General features: G+C 34.1%; 4 protein-coding genes across 5 annotated transcripts; all 4 read left to right on the top strand.

Moving 5' to 3' along the window:
• The first annotated feature begins 447 nt into the window (after positions 1-447).
• On the top strand, positions 448-4146 carry LOC114726723 (39S ribosomal protein L46, mitochondrial-like). The gene is made up of 7 exons (XM_028913404.1): positions 448-531; positions 744-899; positions 1407-1472; positions 2118-2192; positions 2969-3098; positions 3185-3310; positions 3682-4146. The coding sequence occupies exons 2-7, from the start codon at positions 751-753 to the stop codon at positions 3823-3825; spliced, it is 690 nt and encodes a 229-aa protein (XP_028769237.1). The 5' UTR covers positions 448-531; positions 744-750; the 3' UTR covers positions 3826-4146.
• A 2083-nt stretch (positions 4147-6229) lies between these two features.
• Positions 6230-10096, top strand: LOC114726791 (probable WRKY transcription factor 56). The gene is made up of 2 exons (XM_028913500.1): positions 6230-6935; positions 9850-10096. Exons 1-2 carry the CDS (start codon positions 6421-6423, stop codon positions 10025-10027), a joined length of 693 nt encoding a protein of 230 aa, XP_028769333.1. The 5' UTR covers positions 6230-6420; the 3' UTR covers positions 10028-10096.
• A 3908-nt stretch (positions 10097-14004) lies between these two features.
• On the top strand, positions 14005-15888 carry LOC114726790 (desiccation protectant protein Lea14 homolog). 2 transcript variants are annotated; one of them, XM_028913498.1, is made up of 3 exons: positions 14005-14143; positions 15147-15334; positions 15446-15888. In XM_028913498.1, exons 1-3 carry the CDS (start codon positions 14138-14140, stop codon positions 15696-15698), a joined length of 447 nt encoding a protein of 148 aa, XP_028769331.1. In that variant the 5' UTR covers positions 14005-14137; the 3' UTR covers positions 15699-15888. The 2 variants fall into 2 exon arrangements, with proteins under 2 accessions (XP_028769331.1, XP_028769330.1); XM_028913497.1 differs by lacking the exon at positions 14005-14143 and having other exon boundaries at positions 15026-15334.
• A 3575-nt stretch (positions 15889-19463) lies between these two features.
• LOC114726735 (uncharacterized) lies at positions 19464-20102 on the top strand. The gene has a single exon (XM_028913417.1). It carries the CDS (start codon positions 19464-19466, stop codon positions 20100-20102), a length of 639 nt encoding a protein of 212 aa, XP_028769250.1.
• The last annotated feature ends 2392 nt before the right edge of the window (positions 20103-22494 follow it).

The following is a 22494-nucleotide window of genomic DNA, read 5'->3' on the forward strand; positions in this document are numbered from 1 at the left end:
TAATAGTTCTATGATCTATCCACATCCAAACAAACCTAATTTAGAGGAACCTAGAAATGTGCAGGAATTTAGGATATATTTTTTTAACACTTTGCTGGGGATTGGAGATGAATTATTATTGACTAAGGGTGCGTTTGGATAGAAACAAATCATGGTTTCAGAAGTGTTTTTACCGATTACGAAGTAAATATATGGAGGAGATTATCTCGTTTTGCGGAAAAGTGCTTTGAAACCACGGTTTTGAGATACCCAAACAGGCCCTCAAAACAATACGTGTTTTTTCACCAAAAAAATGAGATAAGCTGTTGATGAAATTTCTTTGTGAAAGAAAATCTAGAGAAGTCATAAGCAGAAATTAATTTTAAATATTTCATTTTTTGGGCCAAATAATTAAAAATCTTTCCCAGCTAACCAATGAAACCTCCTAAACATGGTTGGAAAAAGGAGTCGTAACAATACGGGGAAACGAGAACCCTCGAACTCGCACTGTCACGATAGCAAGGGCCGTCGCTCGTTACTCCTTTGCTTCAGGTTGAACATGAGCTCCTCCTCCATCCGCTTCTTCTTCTTCTTTTTCGTCACTGTTCACTCTGCCACAAGTTGCTCATTTTCGAAAGGCTTATGATTTTTGTAATAAGGAACTATATTCTCTTTCTTTAAGAAGCGAAGTGTATAGTCCCTCCGTTTCGGCATATTTATTCATTTTTTTGGCTATTTGATGGAACTTTTTCTGTGTTTATCAGATTAAGGATGCATAGATCGTTGGTTCGACCTTTCTTAACAAGGCGAGGATTTAGCACTACCAGCTCCGAGAAAATCGTTGCTTCTGTGCTTTTCGAGAGGCTGCCCGTGGTTATTCCCAAAATCGATCCTGCTGTTTATGCCTTTCAAGAATTCTCGTGAGTTTTCCCCTTGCATTTGTTATCTTCTATCTGTTTGTGTGCTGAGAAAATGTAGGCGTTGGGATTCTTCTTCTTCGTCTTTTTGGAGTGAACGAAGTGATCAAACTAACAGATGCATAGAAAGAGCTGTTCTTTTGCGGGAGAAATGGAGGAAGAGAGTGTTAAAGGGAAAATCATGAGCTTTAGCTTACAGAAGTTAAAAGGAAATACTTGTCTCTTAGTACATAGTTCCTAGATCTGGACGGGATTCTGACAGACCCAAATGAAGGGAACTATAAAATGCACGTAACTTAGTATCAAGTTCTTGCCTCTTCCAATCTTTAAGGCAACTAAATGAGTGTTTTTGTTGTGGTTGAATTTGCTCAGCATACTTGAAGAACCGATGGTTGCAGTGGTGGTTCTTATTTTACTCTTCTACATTCTCTGTGCCATTTACTATGTCGCAATTCTGTTGATGATTGTCTTAGAACTATGATTTTTATTACTATGGGTTGGGATGCTTAGGTTTCGGTGGCGACAGCAGTATCGGCGCAGATATCCAGATGAGTTTCTAGACAGATCGAATGCAAGGTATTAGTTTGTTTTTATTTATGTTTTTAATACTTGATGTTGAAATACCAAGCTTTGATATGATTGTTATGTTTCCTGGTTTCCCTCATTATGGTGATCTCAATCCTTGGCGTACTTGCTTATGGTCACATCATTAAGTCTAGATATTTATACCGGACATTAATTTATAATGCTGTGACTCATAAAAAGAACTGATTTGGTTCCAATGTTCCCTTTCCTTTTTCCTATTGAATTGCAAATGTTAATTCAGTTTCAAAACTGCCCCAATCTGTTATTGTGCTCCTGAGTGGGAACTTCTTGTAATTTTATATATGCTATCTTATTAATATGTCTTACTGTTTTCCACTGTCCTTATTAAACCGTATGGTGCAGTGAAACTCTAGCTGTTGCATCAATGTAATTCTTATGACCTGAAAAATGAATTGGTGCAACTATAACTTGTATTTCTTTGTTTGGTCCTAGTTTGGGGCAATATGGTTACAACCTGTTCTCATGATTTTACTTTCTTCACCTTCATAGTCTTTCTTTTAGTGTCTTCTCTTTCCTGTATGCATCCATTAAAGAGATAAATAATGATAATTGAAAAAAAGTAAAAATAAGTATTTGATTTCGCATAGCTTTATGCAAATATTATGTTACATCCAGGGGGAAAGGTGACTATCAGATTGACTATGTGCCAGCTCCTCGAGTCACTGAAGCTGACAAAAGCAATGATAGAAGGTATGCATTAAGTTGCTGGATTTGCATGATTTACCCTGAGAAGGTATCTTTCTTTTTTTAAAAAAAAATAAAAATGGCAAGAATACTCGGGAACTTATGAGGGAAAATGAAATGGTTCTACATACAGGGACCCGAAATGTCATACATTTATGTCAATCCAATGAAATATGTATTTATTTTACCTTATCCTAGCATCCTTCAGACTGGGCAATTGTCCATCCCTCTTGGATGGTATTAGTTAAGGGCATTCTTAATAAGTTATTGCATGGGTTCTCTTTCATATTACTTGACTTGATTATTTGTAATTGGGTTGGTTTAGCAGCCAACTACTCCTGTGTGTGCCTCAGTTATATTAATTGTTGTTTCATTAGTAGAACTTTATACCATATGTTAGTGTAAAACTAGTGACATACAAGTATGGCCTAGTTATATTTTAACTAAATCTTTGTCAGGCAAAGTTAATTTAAACTGCCATTTATTATTATAATAATGCACTCTTATTCTTCTTTTTATTCATAGGCCATACCTATGGCCTTGCCTTTTGGTTACTGGTGTTTACTTGTTACATATGAATGGGTTGCAATGTTGAACATGCTTGCGCATGTTGGTTTGATTGATAATGAAGAATGCTCGTATATGTAACTTTTAATGTTTACATATGGTGAATGAGGTGGCAGTAGCTTGTATAATTTGAGAATCTGAAAGATGTGGAAACTCATTAGTTTGGCGTACTCTTTTAATTGTTTATTAAACATTTTTAAATTACACCCCTTCAGGTCATTGCAAAGAGCTCTTGACAGAAGATTGTACCTTCTTTTGAAAGGTATACCATATGGGGCTCCAAGTGGAAAGCCCGTCTGGCATTTTCCAGAAAAAGTTTATGAATCAGAGGAGACACTACGCAAGGTGGAAACTGCTATATGACTTCTTCTTTTTTTTCTTTAACATTTATTTCCTTTTCTTTTCCCCCTCATAGTTTTAACAATTTGCAGTGTGCTGAGTCTGCTTTGGAATCAGTCATAGGAGATCTTTCTAGCACCTATTTTGTCGGAAATGCTCCAATGGCCCATATGGTTGTTCAGTCTACAGATGATGCGCCAGGGTCTGCATCCTTCAAGGTGCCTTGATGAGAAATTTTTCAGTGCTTTGTTATTGCAATTTTTAGCCTCTGGTCATACGTAATTTCATAGGAGAAAAGCTTAAGTACAATTATTAGATATTTTTTATCAAGTGTTTTTAAATATAATCATAAAAATTTGGGGAGCTTTTTTTCCAGGAGTTGATAAAAATTCAACCCTCTAGGACTTCTCCTAAATCTAGTCCAAATACCTTTTTTTACCCATCTTTGAGGGTTTTTCTTTCTTTCTTGTCTTGGTGCAGTTGTACTGCATGAATATGGAAGTTGGCTTTTTCATGTGATCCCACGCTGCATTTATTTCTCACTGTGAATTATGCTTACCATTCTTCTTTTTTGCTGAAATCTTGTCAGAAATTCTTCTTCAAGTCACAAGTAATTGCAAAAAACAAGTTCAACATTCGTAAGTGTGAGGATTTTGTTTGGGTGACAAAGAATGAACTGATGGAATATTTTCCCGACCATGCTGAATTTCTGAACAAGATGATCATCAGCTGATATTAATCGCTACGCCGAAGTTACACAGGGACTTGTTTCTTGGAGCTCCATGGTCTGTATGTATCAATTTTTAAGATCGTTGCGAGTTAGTTGATAGAATGAATATAGAGGATCTCGAAGAGAGGATCGAGCTAATATAGAATTGCTAGAGGCAATTGAAGATTTCAATTTGTTTTCAAGTTAAATGAGGCATTGCAAATTTTTGAAACTTTCTTGAGTTATTGGAAGCAAGAAGGGCGCTGTTTAAAACTCCATTTCCTTCTGTGCACCTTATGTATTTTATTCTCAATAATAATAATTTAATTTTAAAAAATTGATTTTGTTTCGGGGCTTTTTCCCGTAATGTATATTTACTTTTAAGTCATCCGTGAAGGGCCGGGATGATAGCCTATGCAGTATGTCAAACTGGGTTTGTATATGTCTGTCTTACTTCATTATGGGCCGGGATCGGCTAGCGTTTCTCTATTTTCACAGCAGACTATTAAATTTTCCAAAAGATCGCATGATTTTGTGAAATTAACAGTTTTTTTCTCTCTCATTGAACTTGTATTTCATTACCATAAATGGTATATTGGATTTATCCTAAAAATGAGTTTGTGCAAGTCACGCTCTCAATTTGACTCATTTTAAGTATGGGTGAAGCTGTAAATATACCAATAAACTTATATTAAATGTGTGTCTGATACCATAAATAAATCTTGGATTAAAAAGACACATGATGATTTCAAAAAGTTATAAAAATACCCCAACCGTTAATTTTTGTAATGTTGATTGTTTGTTTGATCGAAGGTGTTGACGTAGATGCTAACATAAATGCTTATGTGGCTTAGAAGGTCTGATAAAAAAGAATAAAGATGTAAATATACCTATGAACTTGTTCCAAATATGCACTTGACATCATAAACAAACCTTGGGTACAAAAATATCTATGATCATTTCAAAACAATCCTAAAATGCTATAATTGTTTAATTAATCAAAGATGACTTTTTAGTTCAAACTTTTAACTAAAAAAGGTAACACGGACCTTGAGCTAGTGTTTCAGTCTCCCTCCTTCAAGTGCAATTTGCTTCTCCTTTCAAATGATCACGTTTCAGTCTCCCTCCGATCCCAATGATGTTTTCTCCTCACTATTGCACTTCCATTGAAAATAAATAAGTTAAAACTCTTCACAAAACTTGCTCCATCATTTTATCTATCAAAATCTCTCTTTTTCTAAAGAGAGCAACCCTACTCTCTCTCAGTTGTTCTTGTCACATCTCCTCTAATTTGCAAAAAGGAGGGACTTACACTTGAAGGAGGAAGACTGAAATACTAACTTAACGTCCAGGTCACCTTGTTTGGTCAAAAGTTTGAGTTAGACAATCATTTTTAATGAATTAAACAACTATAGTATCTTAGGGTTCTTTAGAATGATAGTAGGTATTTATGTGCCTTGGGTTTATGTTTGGTGTTTGACATATATTTGACAAAAGTTCGCAGGTATATTTGCACATTCACTCTTTTTTATTAGACTCTCTAAGCCATGTCAGCATCCACATCAGTGCCTTCGATCAAACAAATAGTCATTGTTACAAAAATTAACAGTCATTGTATTTTTGCAATTTTTTGAAACCATCATGTGTATTTTTGCACCCAATGTTTGTTTATGGTGCCAGGCGCACATTTGGTATAAGTTCATAGGTATATTTGCACCTTCATCCTTTAATTATTCATAGTGTTATTATTTTTCAAAATTTATTAATTTTATACCATGTTAAATTTAAACCATCTAATTTGATATGATAATCCATTGGTTTCCCAAAATGATACGCATGTAGCATTTATTAGCAATACAACCTTTACCAGTATCCAAATTCAAAAACTTTGAAAACTCAAACTTTACGAGCATCCCACCAGCAAAAAAAAAAAAGGAAAAGAAAAAGAATTCAGCACGTGCGAATTATGAAATAAAAAGTAGAGTTGAATGAGTCGTAAAATGGAAGGAACAAAATGAATGAACGTAAGAATGGTGTACGGTTGTTGAGGCAAGTTGTAAATAGTGAGATGTCTTAGGGATGATGAGAATTGACCACCCAAGACCATGGTGGTATGAATAGATGTTGTGTATTAAGTGATTAGCCCAAAGTTAATTAAGCTAATGAATGTCATTAAGTAGTAATTAACAGGAAGGCAATTAAGCTATCTTGTAAGCCATGCTTAACCCAACCTAAATTTCAACTACTTCCGTTCAACTGCCTCAAACCCTTCCCGTACTTCCTCTTCATTCTCACATTCATTCCCATTTCTCACAAGTAAGCGTTCCTTACCCACCAACCTCCTCTTCTCCTTTCGTTATCACCAATGAACTAATCCTCCCTTCACAAACATTTATATGTCCATAAAAATAGTTGATCAAATTAATTCATTTAATATATATATATATATATTATCTGTCTTGTTTAGTATTAATGTCTGCCCAACTTCTTCTACCACCCACCACCTTTCTCCTCCTCTTGTTTTCTCTATAAATTTCAACCTTCAAACACACTTTCATTCTCTCTATCAACTTCTTTCCGTTTCTCACAGCCAAACCCTAGAAAACGCAGCTCAACAACATGGAAAACCACCTCCTGCAGGTGGACCCACCAAGCCCTCCACCTCCGCCGCTGCTTCCATCATCGCCGCCTCAAAACCCTACCTTCATCTTCCCGGGCTCACCGCCAGGGGTGGAAGCATCGTCGTCATCGGTGCTGGAAAAGCCGCTGGACCCTCAAGGGCTGCTTGACATTGACTGGGCTAACATATTCTCAGGGCAGAGCAATAACTTTCAGGTTGGGGTTGGGGACGCCGTTAATATTACAAGCAGTTACAAGCCAATGATGGAAGGAGGAGGTGGTGGTGTTGGTGGTTTATCATCGTCGACTTTAATGGGTGAAATGAATGGAGGTCATGAGGATATGGAAAAGGAGAGTCATAATAAAGAGAAAAGAAGAGGAGGAGGAGGTAGGCTGAAGAAGTCGACGAGGCCGAGGTTTGCTTTTCAGACCAGAAGTGCTGATGATATTCTCGACGATGGTTATCGTTGGAGGAAGTACGGCCAGAAAGCTGTCAAGAACAGCGTATATCCCAGGTTTGTGTATCTTTTAACTGTGCTTTAATAAGTTTTTCTTTTAATCCTTTGATACTGCCTCTATTTATTCCCTTCGTGTCACTTGTAATGTTTTCTGAACAAATTACTCCTTCCCTTTTTTATATAAGTTCCAATTAACCATTTCAAATTAAGTATTTCTTGTAAAATATCAAAATTGCCTTCAAAAAAGCAAACACTTAGTTAGATGAATTGGGTTGATTAATTAGGTCAGAAGTAGTAATTTATTGGACGAGACATGTTATATTGTAAACTTGTTAGAAAGAGATGAGAGAGTAACTAGTTTGATGAAGAAAAAAAATGATGAGAAAATTTTATATTAAATTACTGGGGAGAGTGCAGGTATCCATAAATAAAACAAGCTAAGTTTAATTTACAATGTTGATAGCATAAAAAAGTAGTTGTTTTACTTCTTACGGGGAACTTGCTAGGATGATGACAAGTAATGATCTCTAACGTAACAATAAATGCATATAATCACGGAAGATACCTATGGTGAGCGTTAAAAGACAGTAAAACCACAACGTTTTTATGGACCCGAAACGCAAATTTATAATCCCGGTGAGATATATCTATATGCCTTGACATCTTTTCTTAAAAGACAAAGGGGTAAATAAGAGCATGAACCCCAATAAAATGAAAATGATAAAATTGAAATATCCATCCTGCGAGGACTAGTATGTTTAAACTACGAAAACTTTCTTTTTAATTTCTTTTTTCAGCATATTCCATGTGTCACTAATACATAAATTAAACTTTTGATAGCCTTTAATTTGAAACTTAAGCATCTCGTAGAGGTCATTTCAAACTCTTTCTTTCCCCCCCCCCCCAAAGACAGATGCCTATCCATAAGTCATCTCATTGCACTCTTATAATTAAGTACAAAGAAGAATAAGATAGAGTATGCATGTTAATATATATAATGGAGATTATTTCGCGTGCTAAAAATTGAATATGTTAGTATATGGCAGAAATATATAACACATTTAGGGCAAACAAGTAAAAGGAAACATCAGATTTAACGTTTTTCTCTGTTAATTGTACAGATTAACTTAGTTAAATAGACTAAGAGTTTGAAGAAATAAACAGTTGAATTAGGTTGAGTTTGAAAGAGTCCAGGGCTTGACATAAAAGCTTGGACCATAATAGAGAGTGCAATATTCAGACCTATAACTAGACTAGTTCAACCTGCATTTCTTAACTTTCGAATACTCTCTAATCATCCTACTAAATACTCATTAGGTCTATAATCTTTTGCGAGACATTAATCTGGTCTAAATTTAATTTATTATTGAAACTTCTTTTACCAATTTCTCGTGTGTGTGTGTGTATGACTATTTTTAATCGAATTTTCTCCTTTAACTGTGAAGTCGTAAGTATATTAACTTATGTAACAGATGCTATCGTGCATTAAATACATGTATTGCAGGAAGTGCATGCGTGTGACCCTATGTGGTGCACAAATCCAAGATATGTTATACTGTTTATGACTTATGAATTTCTAATAGATTATTATACATAACATATTGATAATTTTATCAAATTATATTGGATATCCATGCATATTTAAATAACTAACTAAGCCAACCAGGTCCAATATTTTCTAAGTTCATTTTTGATCAATTTGTTAAGTTAATTAGAACTATCAGTTTAATTCAGGGCCGGCCGGGACAGTGCAAAAACATTATCAGTTGGATTCGAGTCTTAACCAAAATCAACCAAACCCTGTGAAACGAGCTCCTTTTACACTGATAATCTCTTCTCCTCTAATAATAGATGTCTGGGGAAAAATAACTTTTCCCTTCTTAAATCTTAATTAATCACTTTACAGTGGGTGCATGATACACACACACACACACACACACTTGATTCTTCAACCGTGTACATATTTTTTATGTGAAACCGAATGTAAAAGTATTAGAGTTTTCTTTTTAGGAAAAAAAAAAAAGGTGCTTTGGATACACACACAGAGCATAATTAGTTAAACCTCCTTAGGTAGAGTTTATTGCATGGTCAAAGAGACCATTACCCAGAAAAGAAAAGAGGCTGTTTGTCAGGAATTGAAAAGTCAGACTAATAAAAAAAATTGGTTAAGCTAATTGTGTTTTAAGTGTTTCATAACATCATCATGCGATTTATGTATATGTTCGCATCAGTTTCTAGTAGGTGATGTTTGGTGATCCTGTAGATCCATCCGTCTTCATGAAAACTTATTAGGAATTCGGCAAGAACTTCATCAATAATCCATCTGCCCCACATATTTTGAAAAACTAATAATTCGGAGAAACATATAACTTTTGGTATTCAAGTTTATATATACCTATAAATAATTGTCCTAAAATTTAAAAAGATAAGCTCTTTAATTTGAAGATGGAATGGTGTACTGCTGCTATTGTACTACCTCCGATCTTTAATATCAAACCTTGTTTGACTTTTATTTTGGTCCTAAATATAAGACCTTAATCTACTTTGTCTCTCATATTTATGTATTTTTTTCTAAGATAATCTTTTTAACAATAATGGTTCTAATTAATATACTTGATTAGTAAGGATATTTTTAGAAAAAAATAACATCTATTTATTACAAATAACTAATTTAACTTCTTTCCTTAATCTCCTCAAATTAGCCAACTAGCTCTTATAATTAGGACCGGAGGTAGTATTACTATGTGTTCTTTTCTGATTGAATCCAAATCCATATAAGAACATGCATTTATGATTTTTTTTTTTGAGCAAACATTTATGATTGTTAATTAGGTTTAATTACATGCGCATATATATATATATATATATATATATATGAATGAGGTGAATATATATGTATATATAAATATAATATTGACATGGGCGGGTTGGTGTGTTTGACATGAAACAATGGAAACAATGGAAAATAAAGGAGCTACTACAGATGCACGCACCACACATGCAATGTGAAGAAACAGGTGCAGAGGTTGTCGAGAGATACAGGCATCGTGGTGACAACGTACGAGGGAATTCACAACCACCCGTGTGAGAAGCTCATGGAAACCCTCACCCCTCTCCTCAAGCAGATCCAATTCCTTACCAGGTTCTAGCTAGCTACCACCTGCCCCCTCCATCATCTTCCGTCCCTTTCAAATGTTTCTGATGTCAGGAAAAAGAAAAGAAAAAAAAAGGTACAGAAAGAATAAACGTCTGTAAAATAAGGTTGATCACACTCATTTTCTTTCAACTGCTTGGCTTGGTTCTAGCTATATGTCTTCTACGCTTCATTTTACATACTCGTTTGTTTGTAAACATATAAATTTGTGTATACGTACGACTTATATATGCAGTGCCTCTAATCATCTAGTTTTACACACACACACACACTTCTCTGGATAAGGGACTTCTAATATGTTTCACACAAACTAAGAAAACATTAAACTCTATTAACTCTTTATTAAAATATAACAACTTTTCAACTTTACCCATATTTCATATATAGACTTTAAAAAAAAAACCATCTATACTTTAATAAATAGAGGACAATGTACATAGTACATTGATGACAAAAATTTAATGAAGTGATTTATAAATAGGATCAAGAAAAACTATCTCTCTCTATCCTATGAATAGTACCATAGGAGTTCAGGTTTATTGGCTGCTGGATTTCTAGGCCAACTCGTGAAGACGGTTTAGATTAGATAGCAAAATATTAAAAAGAACAGTTTTTCAATTTTGAGATTCATGCCCATGTCTATGGACTTTATATCCCCTTATATTGGTGTCAAATTTAAGATAAACACATTTTGCTCATTTGTTTTTCTAAAGTAATAAAAATGGAAATAATGTCATTATTTCTTAAATAACGTAACTATTTTCTCCTCCTAAAATTTCGTGGGATAAATACTAACTTTATTTTTATTCTTTTTTTTTTTTAACAAAAGTATTGTCCCTTTAAGACATTACAAATAAAAACTTAAAATCAATAAATTCTAACAACAAAATTTGTGAACCTAATTACATGATTAATAACAAAAACTAAACAAGGCATAGCTTTAAAGAAAAAGAAAAAGAAAAAAGGCGAGCCTGTTTTTTTTTTTTTTTTTGGCTTCTTATACAAGAGAAGGCTTGAAGCCTAGAAAATAAAAAGACTAAACATGGGGAGTAGATCCCAGACAATCGTTAGCCACTAGGATCCTCAAATTGAGAGAACTCCTGTCTAAAAAGGAATAGTTGGAAACTCCTTCCACTGATCAGCCACCTTGTTTCTTTCCCTGGAAATATAGCAAACTCGCAGCTCCCTGGGATATCGCATGAAGTTTTTGATTTGAAAAAACAGTAGGTTACCTCTATCTTCTAAAGAACCATTTGATCATCATGTTGATCAAGTTCTGTGCATCTGACTCGAGGATGACCTTCTTTAAACCAAGATCCCAAGCAAGATTGAGACCCTTAAACATAGCTCATTCATCTGCCCCCACATCCCGCTCTGTTCTGAGAATGTGTAACTGCACCATCCACATTAAGTTTAACCCATCCCTGGGGGGAGGTGTCCAGGTAGAATTATTAATCTGGGAGGAGTCTCAGTCAGATTCAAAATCCTGTATCTTCACACAGTGCTTCCAGGCATGTAAAATGATAAAAGCTGCCTCGGAGGGCTTAATAAAATCATCATCAAACACCGCATTATTATGCTATAACCGAAGCTTCCAGATTGAAACACCCCAAATAAATTGCCAATCACCGTTATGATCATTTCCCAAATCTCTCTTCAAATTTAGAGCAGACCAATCACGTAACGAAGATGAGAAAAATTGAGAATCATACCTGGGGTTTAACAAATGTAACCAGACAAGATCTTGCGTATTCAGAGTGCCTAACGACTAAGGATATGCAACACATCCTCACAGCCATCATCATAATGAGGACACAACGGCGAAGCTTGAGACCACATGCTCCTCCATGAGTTTGCAGGAAGTCGATTATTAAAAGCGACCAATACTCTGATGCGTTTATCCCTCTTCACTTCCATACTGCTGCTTTGAGAGTAGATTGGAAAGCATTGTTAGGGGACTGTTCAAGTATAAAGTAAGCACTCTTCACTGTGAAGTTCCAGTCATCAGTGGCGTTCCAAGAAATAGTATTATTTCCAGCCTCTATCACGGGGGGTAAGACCGTACGTGATTAATTAATTTCTGAGCAACATTACTAGGTATAGTTGTCGCTAATCTAACAAAGTCCCAAGTACCGTATGACACCCAATCAGCAACTTTGCTAGTTTCCTCTTCCTCTGAAAGTGGCCGCCGCCACAGCTCTTTAATTAGAACAGAGGCGAGCACAAAGAAAGGAAGAAAGCAGTAATGCCCTCCGGTGTGACTGTGAGCGAGTCGCATGCGTAGAATTCCTAGTCTGGGCTAAGCAAGCGGGCTTGAGCCAGTAAAGAGTGGGCCCACAACAGTTATTTTATTTACATTGTGCGGCCCAAAGAAGAATGGGCTCGACATAATACGCAGAAGAGTATATGAATGGCAACGTCTTTTTTAGCAAAAAAAATGGCAATGTCTTTTTAATTGCCGCTCAGTCCGAGTCTGAGCTCGGCTTAACTCAGATCGTCATCCCCTCTCAAATTATATTACTACTATATTTAATTATCAAACACTGATGTTGTATGTTACTCCTCCGGTCCTTAATATAGGACCCAATTAGTGAGTTGGTTTTGGTCCTAAATATAAGACCCATTTCTTATATTTATCAATTTTCTCTAAATTACCCCTATAGATATTCCCTCAACTATAATCAAGTAGAAAAGAGAGAGGGAGTATTAAGAAAGATGATTATGGTATTTTAGGAAAAATGTGTCACTTTTCTTATAATTAACTAACTTACCTAACTTTCTTAATCTAATCAAATTAGTTAAATGGGTCTTATATTAAAGACCGGAGGAGTATATTTTGGAATAGATGTATGAAAAATTGAAAATAACAATGTGAAAAAGTCAAAAAGTAGTACTTTATGAACATGGTATCTTCCCAACAATGCCGGCTGGTTTGTTGCTCACACTTTTAAAATGCAAGAGTTGAGGGAGTCCGTAGTTTTTTTTTTTTTTTAATTTTCAATTGGCCATTACATAACGCGGGAGCTAGTAATTCAATTCTTCTTGAAGAGTAAGGTAGTGCAGTATTGATTATTTTTAGCCTGGCGTTATGCCTAGGAGTAGTGATTAACTATTTAACTCCAATTCAATATTCTTTCGCTATTGAATTTTATTCGGAGTAATCGCCGCAATCAAGGGAACATTATTTTATGTATTCCCTTTTGTACCCCTTGTATATTAAGCTAGGTTCCATGCACTTTGTTGCTTATGAAAATAAATATTTATTGTCAGATCTGCCGTGTGTAATTAATTATTGAAATCCCTTTTGTACCGACTTCTTGTATATTCATTTGCCAAATTCCCCCGATTCGCGACCTTAAACAGAATGGCAAACTAAATAAATAACCCATATACGATTTAGTCCTAATGGGGTAGCCTAATCAATATTAAAGAAAGCACCTCTCACAAATGTGTATATATATGTATATATACACACAAGCATTAATTTCGTTTTTTTAGGGCACATTAATTTGAAGATATGGCCACATTTAACACACACACACACCCCCATATAATTATATATACATGTATATTATCGTCAGAGAGGAGGATCGAGAGTGTTATTTTCCCATTAAGTACAATTTTAATACTCCTCCGGTTCTTAATATAGGATCTAATTTTTGAGTTGATTTTGATCCTAAATATAAGACCCATTTCTTATATTTATCAATTTTCTCTAAATTACCCTTATAGATACTCCCTCAATCATAATCAAATAGAAGAGGGAGAGGGGGTATTAAAAAAGATGATTATGGTGTTTTAGGAAAAATGTGCCATTTTTTTATAATTAACTAACTTACCTAACTTTTTTAATCTAATCAAATTAGTTAAATGGGTCTTATATTAAAGACCGGAAGAATATCATATATATTGCGGGCTAGCTTTGGCCATTAACCTGTCGCATACGTCTGAAAAAATTCTACATAAATAGAAGTAACGCCTGCTTGCCGAGATGCACAAATTAAGTTATATATATACACATATATAACTTCATTCCTTAATCTCCATTCACCGCATTTTCTTCTTCCTTGTACCCACAATCGTCGTCCACACACAGCGCTCATCAATGGAGGTCAGTTTCTTTCTTTCATTTCTCTGCAATTTTAATTTTTTCCTTCGCTTTTCCCCTCACCTTTCTCGTTAATTTATATCTTCATCCAAGCACATCTCTCCTCATCCTTTAATCTGTTTTTTGATTTATTCTCGATGACGAGGTTTACGATTCAAATCAGTTTCCTGAAAAACTTCATATATGTAGCATCATCCCACGTCTTTAATTGTTATTAATCATGGACGCAGCATTTTGCAGTTTTTCCCGGAAATTTGTTCACAAATCAAGAAAAGAAAACCAGTCACACGCCTTCACAATTGCTTTACTTTTTTTTTCCCCCAATAAATACGTGAAACTGTCGCATTCGTATGTGCGGATGGTTATAAGCAATAACCTTACTCATCACCTACCTTGGATCTTCTGGGGAAAACAACAGTTCACTCTTTTTGGCTCAAAAAGGGGAAAAACAATATTAGGTGATGTTTGATTATCCCCATCATCTCAAACTTTCAATTCTCAAGTATGAATGAGTAAAGTGTTCTTTTGAAATATCAAAAATTTAATTTAATTTTCCATTCTGTCCCCATATGAATTATAAAATTCACGTGAAGCTGCAGTTTTCATGAACCTTAATTTACACAAGATCCCACACAATTAATATTAAGATTCAAATTTCAAACCATGTGAAGTAATAATCCAGATTAAGATGCAAGACGCCATATAATTAATCGTCACCATAAAAGAAGCGTCCAATCAAAGCACCGACCAAGTTGGAAATCGAAATAACACCACGCCAAGTCGTGGGATTTGGATCTATCCTCCATTCCCGTCGTTAGCGATCGATCGAGAATCTCAGATCTCAGAGATCGGAGGTCACGTGCAGCCTCGGGCCTCCGATCGATACGACTACGTACGCGGGAGTGAGTTTTGTTTGAAAATGAAGGGGGGATGGAGGTTGAGGACAAAAGTGACGGCGGCTGTGATATCTGTGAGTGTGATAATAGGTTTATGGAAACTGTCGCAGGCCGTCAAGACGTACGTTGCGAAGAAGATCGCCGACGTGCCGATGCCGGAGGCGAGTGTAGATGATGTCGACTTCAAGAGCGTGAGCCGGGAGGGAGTCGAGTACTTGGCCAAGGTCTCTGTTTCCAATCCATACCCAACTCCTCTGCCCATTTGTGAAATATCCTACTCGCTCAAGAGCGATGGCAGGTACGTTCGCTACTGTTCTTGAAGCCACAGGATTGAAAATGGAATTACAAAGATAGATTAGAAAGATGAATTACAAATCTAGTTCTTAAATGATTGAGAATGTGGTTGCAGGGAGATAGCAACAGGGGTGATACCAGACCCGGGGTCGTTGAAGGCGAAGGCATCGACAATGGTGGAAGTGCCAGTGAAGGTGGCTCACAGTATATTATTGAGCTTGGGAAGGGACGTGGCCAAGGACTGGGACATAGACTATAAATTGGATTTGGTGTTCATAATTGATCTCCCTGTCATCGGCAACATCAAGATTCCTGTTTCGCAGCAGGGCGAGATCAAGCTTCCTACCCTCTCTGATTGGTTTGCCTAGCTCAATTATATATGACATCTTTTTTATTCTCATTTCTCAAAACAATTATAACATTCGCTTGTTCCATCTAGTATTTCTCTGCCATTACCTTTGATGTAATGTCGTTTAATGCTCGCATTGTTCACGAGTACATGCTGGATTTCGTTTGTATGTCGCGTTACAAAGTCTCAGGAGTCAAAGACTTACTATATTGTTGTTTGTGTCTTCCTATGTATGATCTGGTTCTGTCATGCCTCGGTTTTGGGTGTTTCAATAGTCGTACAAGAATCTGTTGGCTAATTTTACTCCTGGGGAAATTTGCAACATATCGACAGAATTAGGCCTGTCCGGGCCCGAAGACCCGTCTGGAGAAACTCCCCTGTTCATGTTGTGTTTCTGGGGGGCCTATAGCTAAACTTCTATAGTCTAAGACGCTGATCAAGGGTGAGCTAAATCTGGCTTTCAACACTCAAAAAGTGACTTCAAGTCCAAATTTTTTTTTTCAAAGATCACTTTTGAATATGAAAAAAAAAAAGGCTCATGCTCCAAAAGTAATTTTAATGCCAACGCAACTTTTTGTTGCTTCCCACATGGCATGGGTTTGGCCGGGTCTGATTCAAACCACATCAACTTTTTATCACTTGTCTCATAAATTCATCATACCCTGCCTTATTTTTAACAGGGGGGTCATTAACCCATTAATTTTATTTAAAAATAAATCTCAATTTTATCTATGATTAAATTTTTTATTTTTTGAAAAAAATAATTTTTTTACATTCCCCTTCACTGATAAATTTCTAATAAAAGAATAAAACAATAAATAATTTTTTTGGATGAAACAATAAATAACTTCATAACAATTTTAAGAATATAGAGATTTGACCTATTTTGAGCTAATTAATTATGAATATCCACAAAAAGGTATTACGAATTCTATATGTTGAGTTAGTTAATAATAAACATATTAACCCAATGAAAGCTCTTCCTTTAAAATTTTATGCTAAAGTATACTTTTAGCCATTTAATTTTACCTAAAATTTTATTTTGATCCCTTAACTTTAAAAAGTAAACTTTTAATCTTTTCACCCTAAAACTGTTAACAAAAAATATGATATTAAGCTTTTAAATGCTGATAAAACAATATTAAATGTCAATATATTAAGTTTAATATTCAAAACAACCATAATTGTTATAAAAAAAATCATCATTTAAAACTAACAATTTTAAAGTTAAATGACTAAAAATATACTTTTTAAAGTAAAGGAACTAAACTAAAACTTTACATAAAGTTAAAGGACCAAATGTATACTTTAGTCAATATTTTATTTAATTTTGGAAAATATTTATTATAATTTTGGGCTAATTGAGATAAATCTTTATTGAGAAATTAATTGGCAAATAGCCTCTTAGGATTTTATACAACTCAACTTTTCTTGTGTGTAATTTAATTTCTTTATGTTACATACAGTTTATCTTTCCGGAACTAATTTCAGTGCTCATCACCTTGATAAGCACTATAAACTCATCACATCTAAATAATTTATATCTGATTTGAACGATTTAGATTTAAAATTTTTAATTAGTTATTTTTAAATAAAAATTATTTTTGAAAAATGATAGTTAAGAGATTATTTCTATTTTAGATTCTATATATATTAAAATAATTATTTTAAACAAATAAAAATAAAAAATAAATCAAATCTGAATCATCCAAATGAGACATGAACGATCTTGATTTGATGAGTTTAAGATGCTCATCAAACCAATAAGCACCGAAACCGGTTTCCTATCTTCCTTTGTATGCAATCTTTTTTTTCCTTATGTGCAAATTAATTCTTTATGTGTAAATAATATGTTGTATCATTTAACTTTTTTTTTTATGTGTAGCCTTTTTTTTTAATATATACAACGGGATCGTTTGTCAGTTAATTTTTTAACGGGAATTTATCCCCAGTTTTTCCTATAATTTTTAGCCTTGGGAAGAGAAATTGAAGATGAGTAAAGTGGCAGGTGGGACCATGGTACTTTGCCAGGTGGCAAAGTCAAGGATGTCGGGAGCAAAGAGTTGAGGGCCACCAAAAGGCTGGTGGAAGAGATACAGAATGGATGTGGGGTCCTGCTGCCACCACAGGAGTCTTACAAATTGTAATTATTTGATTTTTCAAATTATCTCGATTAAAAAATAATTACTATTCTCAAATACGTCACTTTCATTGAAAGAAAATACCCAAGGTGAAAAAAAAATGGAAGGAAAATATTTAAAATAAGTTAAAAAATTTGATCTAAATTATTCCTAGAAAGTCAAAATTAAAAATTAATTTCTTGGAGAAGAAATCATGCGTCTCGTGTCACTATTCTCATTGAGAAGCTGCCTTCCAGAAAGTCTGACTCGTTTTTTTCCTTTTTCTTGGCTGTGATGCATTTATTGTTTGCGAGACTTTTTTACTTCTTTAAAATTTCAGCTCTCGGGTAACTAGTAGGAGTGTTCAATTTGTTTCATTCCGGTCATTCAATTCTAGTCTTGATGAGTTCAGGATGGGATGAGACAAAAAAATTTTTCAAGACTGGACAAAAATGGGATGGAATAGGACGAGACACTAACTGAGATAGGATGGGATGCGGGGTGGGATTGTCCCATTTCGGGTTTTTAAAAAAAAAATTATTTATTAATAATTATTATTAGATTATTTAATTTACTTATTAATAATAAATCTTATTTTTATGGTATTTTTAACTCTTAAGTTGTAGTATTATCTCAACAAAATCTCCCTCCTCAATAAAATAATTTATAAAATTATTATATAGTGTTTCTTTTATGGTATTTTTTTTACAGTATCATTTTTGTACCTTTTTTTATACTATATAATTGAGTTTTCTACATAATATTTTTTACAGTGTTTTTATCTTTAGAAGTCCAATAAAAAAATAAGCATTATAACATAAAAAATTCATATAAAAAAATTATAGTATTTTTTTATTAAAAAAAAGAAAGCGGGACGTCCCCATCCCGTCACGGGACACAGGACAAAATCCTTGTTCTATTTCGTTCCATGAACACCCCTAATATCCAACACTCTAATCAAAATCTAATACAAATTTAAAATTTTTAATGATAAACTTATTTTTTAAAATAAATTACATTTATAAGATATTTTAAATTTTTTTACCTATTAAAATAAAAAATTGTTTAAAAATAAAGAAATTAAATTGAATTTAGGACATTCAAAATTAATTTAAATGGTTTAAATTATAATAAACACTCTTTGCTTTATCCAAAAAAAACACTCTTTACTCATTTTTTTTCTATAAGTTAAATGTTTTTGGATGGCAAAATAAATAAAGTTAAAAGTTTTATAAGAACACTGGAGGGAAAAAGTTTTCATCTTATATTTTTATTTCGGTTAAAATGAAAATATTAAAACAAAAAATGAAAAAGATAAAATTTAGATCGTTTAACAAGTTTTCCAACCAAAAAAAAAAAAGAAATTTCAAATAAAACGAGAATATAGTACGGACATAATACATAGATATTCTTAAAACATAATAAATGGGACCCAAAACCAGCTTGCTGCTTTAGTCGGTCGGTTCATGTTCCAATAGAAGTCCGTTTCCAAGTTTCTTTCTATTCCCTAACAAATAGAAGAAACACTCTTATTGCTGACAATTGACTCGATTAATTAATTATATATATACTCGTATTTATATATTCTCAGCCCCCAAATAAATTCATCTCCTTGGTCTTTCATATCGGCCTTCAATTACTTCATTTCTTTTCTCCGGTCATCTATGGGCGGGCCCGAGCAAGCTCAGCCGCTAGCCCCAACTTCGGGCGCCGGCGCCGATAAGGGAGCTCGTCGGAGAAGAATGAAATGGTGCGGATGTATATCAGTCTCTCTTCTACTTGTAATTATAGTGATCATCATCATCTTAATATTTACAGTGTTCAAGGTCAAAGATCCCGAAATAACAATGAATCAGGTGAAAGTCACAAATCTGGATCTCAAGGTCGATGCAGTGCCTCGGCTTCAAGTTAGGGTTAATATGACTCTGGCGGTGGCCATGTCGATCAAAAATCCTAATGCGGTGTCCTTCAGATTTGACAACACCACCACCACCATCAACTACCACGGCACCACGGTGGCGGAGGCGTATGGGCCGCCGGGCCGGGCGAAGGCGAGGAGCACGTTTCCGATGAATCTCACGGTAGACGTCTTGGCGGACCGACTGATAAGCAGCTCGGGCCTCTTCACCGACATCACCGGCGGCGAGATGAACATGACCAGCTACTCGATAGTTCCGGGAAGAGTGAATATTTGGAATATCGTGAAGAAACATGTGGAGATCAAGATGAATTGCTCTTTGACTATTGATATTAGTGGCCGATCGGTCAAGGATATGATTTGCAAGCGTAAGGTTAGACTTTAGATACGATTTTTCGTCATAAGTTTTCATCAGGTTTGTGTCTTTATTTTTATGGTGTAGAGATTTACGTGGTTCTAATTTCAACTATGGGTAGATAAACAACAGCTCCTTTGCTTAGATATGATTTTTAGAAATCGATCAATATTCCAGTTTTCTTATTTTTATTTATTTATTCCCCTGATCTTCGAGGTTCGAATGTTATGGGTGGTCAGAGGGACCCGTCAAGTGAGATGAACCAGAGAGGGTGGGGAACCTTGTTGTGGGACCTACATGTTCAAAAGTGGGTCTATCTCTCTCGTCTTTACCATCTCCATCTTACTTTACCTTTTTTTTTTTTAAAGTAAAAACGGTTTTATATTAAATTCTGACATGACTAGTTTCCAGTGACTACTATATATAATTAACTAATTTAAACAAATTAAAAATATTAATTAAATTATTTAATATGTTATTTTTTAAAAAATATTCTAACAATTTTTTAATTCTCTTTTTTTCCCTCTTTCCTTGATTATTATTAATTTAAATATATAAAAATAGATTTTATATATAGGATAAATATCAAATTAAATTAATAAAAAAGTCAAGACGTGCTAAAAACGCGTAAGTTTATATATATTCCGGTCCAGGCGGTAGCTGGTGAAAGGAATGAATCAGGAATTGGAGGAAGTGACGAAAAAGTGGAGAAATTCCAGAATCGAACAACAGGTTATGGTAAAACATGATATAATCTCTTATATAATAAAAAAGCTGGGAAAAATAAACTTGCGTTCCTTGAATTATGATTTGTAGTAATAAAATAAGGTTTTATATTAAGAACTAGAAGTAGTATTTTTTAGTGCCTCCAACACTTTAAAATATTTTTTTATATGTGTCTAGTCCTAATATCATTTTTAAAAAAAGATTAAAAAAATTGAAAATTTGTAAATGCCAAATTTGTCACTTATAAATTTAATGTTGTCAACCCTAACGTATTGTTACTAAACCTAATTTGATATTTAATAATTTTCAATTTTTTTAAATTCTTTTTATTGTATTTTTTTTTTTTATGTATCTAGGGTCCAGGCAAAAAGAATAGTTGAGGCACCACTAATATTAATACTTTAATAGACGGTGCACCAAAAATGAAAGTGATGGGCGATATTCTCAAAATAAAACCCATATCTCTTCGTTCGCCAAAAACATGAAAAAACACACGTTCGAACTTCGAAGCACGTGTGCGACTAACTCTTCATGCCATGACCCGGAAAAAAAAAAAAAAAGAAAGGAAAAAGACAAAACAAAACAAAAGCCGCGACGATATGTGCTTTCTTGAAAGTTGATATAAGGAGTATGCGCAATATTTAATATAAAAATTAATTTAGAATAAATTAAAAAAATTAGTTAAGTTGGTTATTTGTAATAAATATATATCATTTTTCTAAAATATATTTGTAGCTAGTCATGTGTATTGTTTGATAAAATATTTAATATGTGAAACAACCACAATACGTATTTTAAAAAAAAATTAGATAAATACAAGAGATAAAATATATTAAAGTCTTATATTTAAAACTAAAATAAATGTCAGACTAATTTTCATATCAAGAACAGGAGGTAATATGTCTATATTTGAAATTCCACATCATAGAATTCTAAAATATTTAAAGGAAGAGCTAGGAAGAATCCCACAAAAAAAATTGAAATTACTAAATTTCAAATAAGAAATTTTTATGACAACGTGTTGTTATTTGTAAGTCTAGTATTGTCAAAGCCTAATAAAGTGTTGTTACCCGATTTGGGATTTAGTAATTTCAATTTTTTTGGTTGGAAATTTTCCCTATAGTTTATACAGTTTAAACTGTTCATTTTTATGGGCTATGGGCTCTGTTATGTTAAATGAGGACAAAACACCAAAGTTTAAATTGTTGGTAATGAATATAAACAGCTTATTTTGCGTCGTTTGAAAGTGAAACGAAAAAAATTAGGAGCAGAGTTTTGTCCACCGGATAATAACACTTAACTGAAAAAAATGCCTATCAACTGATTAAAAATAACGAGCCTTTCATTGAAAAGGAAAATATGGTAACAACTGGTGGTTATAGGCATTCGTTAAGCTGTGGAAATTTGAATTTCCAAGTCCTGAACTGAACTTTGTCTTCATGCATTTATGGACCTGACAGTTGACAACCGACTTGATCCATTTGTCGAGTGTCCACAAAGAATGGGTCAGCGTTTTTCGTGTTCGTTTTTTCCTCTGGAACTGACAAAGATGGCTCATCTAAGTTCTAACGACGCACTATCTTGGACTGAAGTGAACGACGAGGAAAATTACCGTGCTATTTTCCCGCAAGACATCCCCTGCAGTACCGTCATCACAGTAAATTTTGGTTCAGAATGAATTGGTGTGGTTCTTTTA

The sequence above is a fragment of the Neltuma alba genome, unplaced genomic scaffold (genome assembly GCF_004799145.2).
Source record: "Neltuma alba isolate B1F8T4 unplaced genomic scaffold, ASM479914v2 tig00012402_pilon, whole genome shotgun sequence".
Taxonomy (NCBI): Eukaryota; Viridiplantae; Streptophyta; class Magnoliopsida; order Fabales; family Fabaceae; genus Neltuma; species Neltuma alba.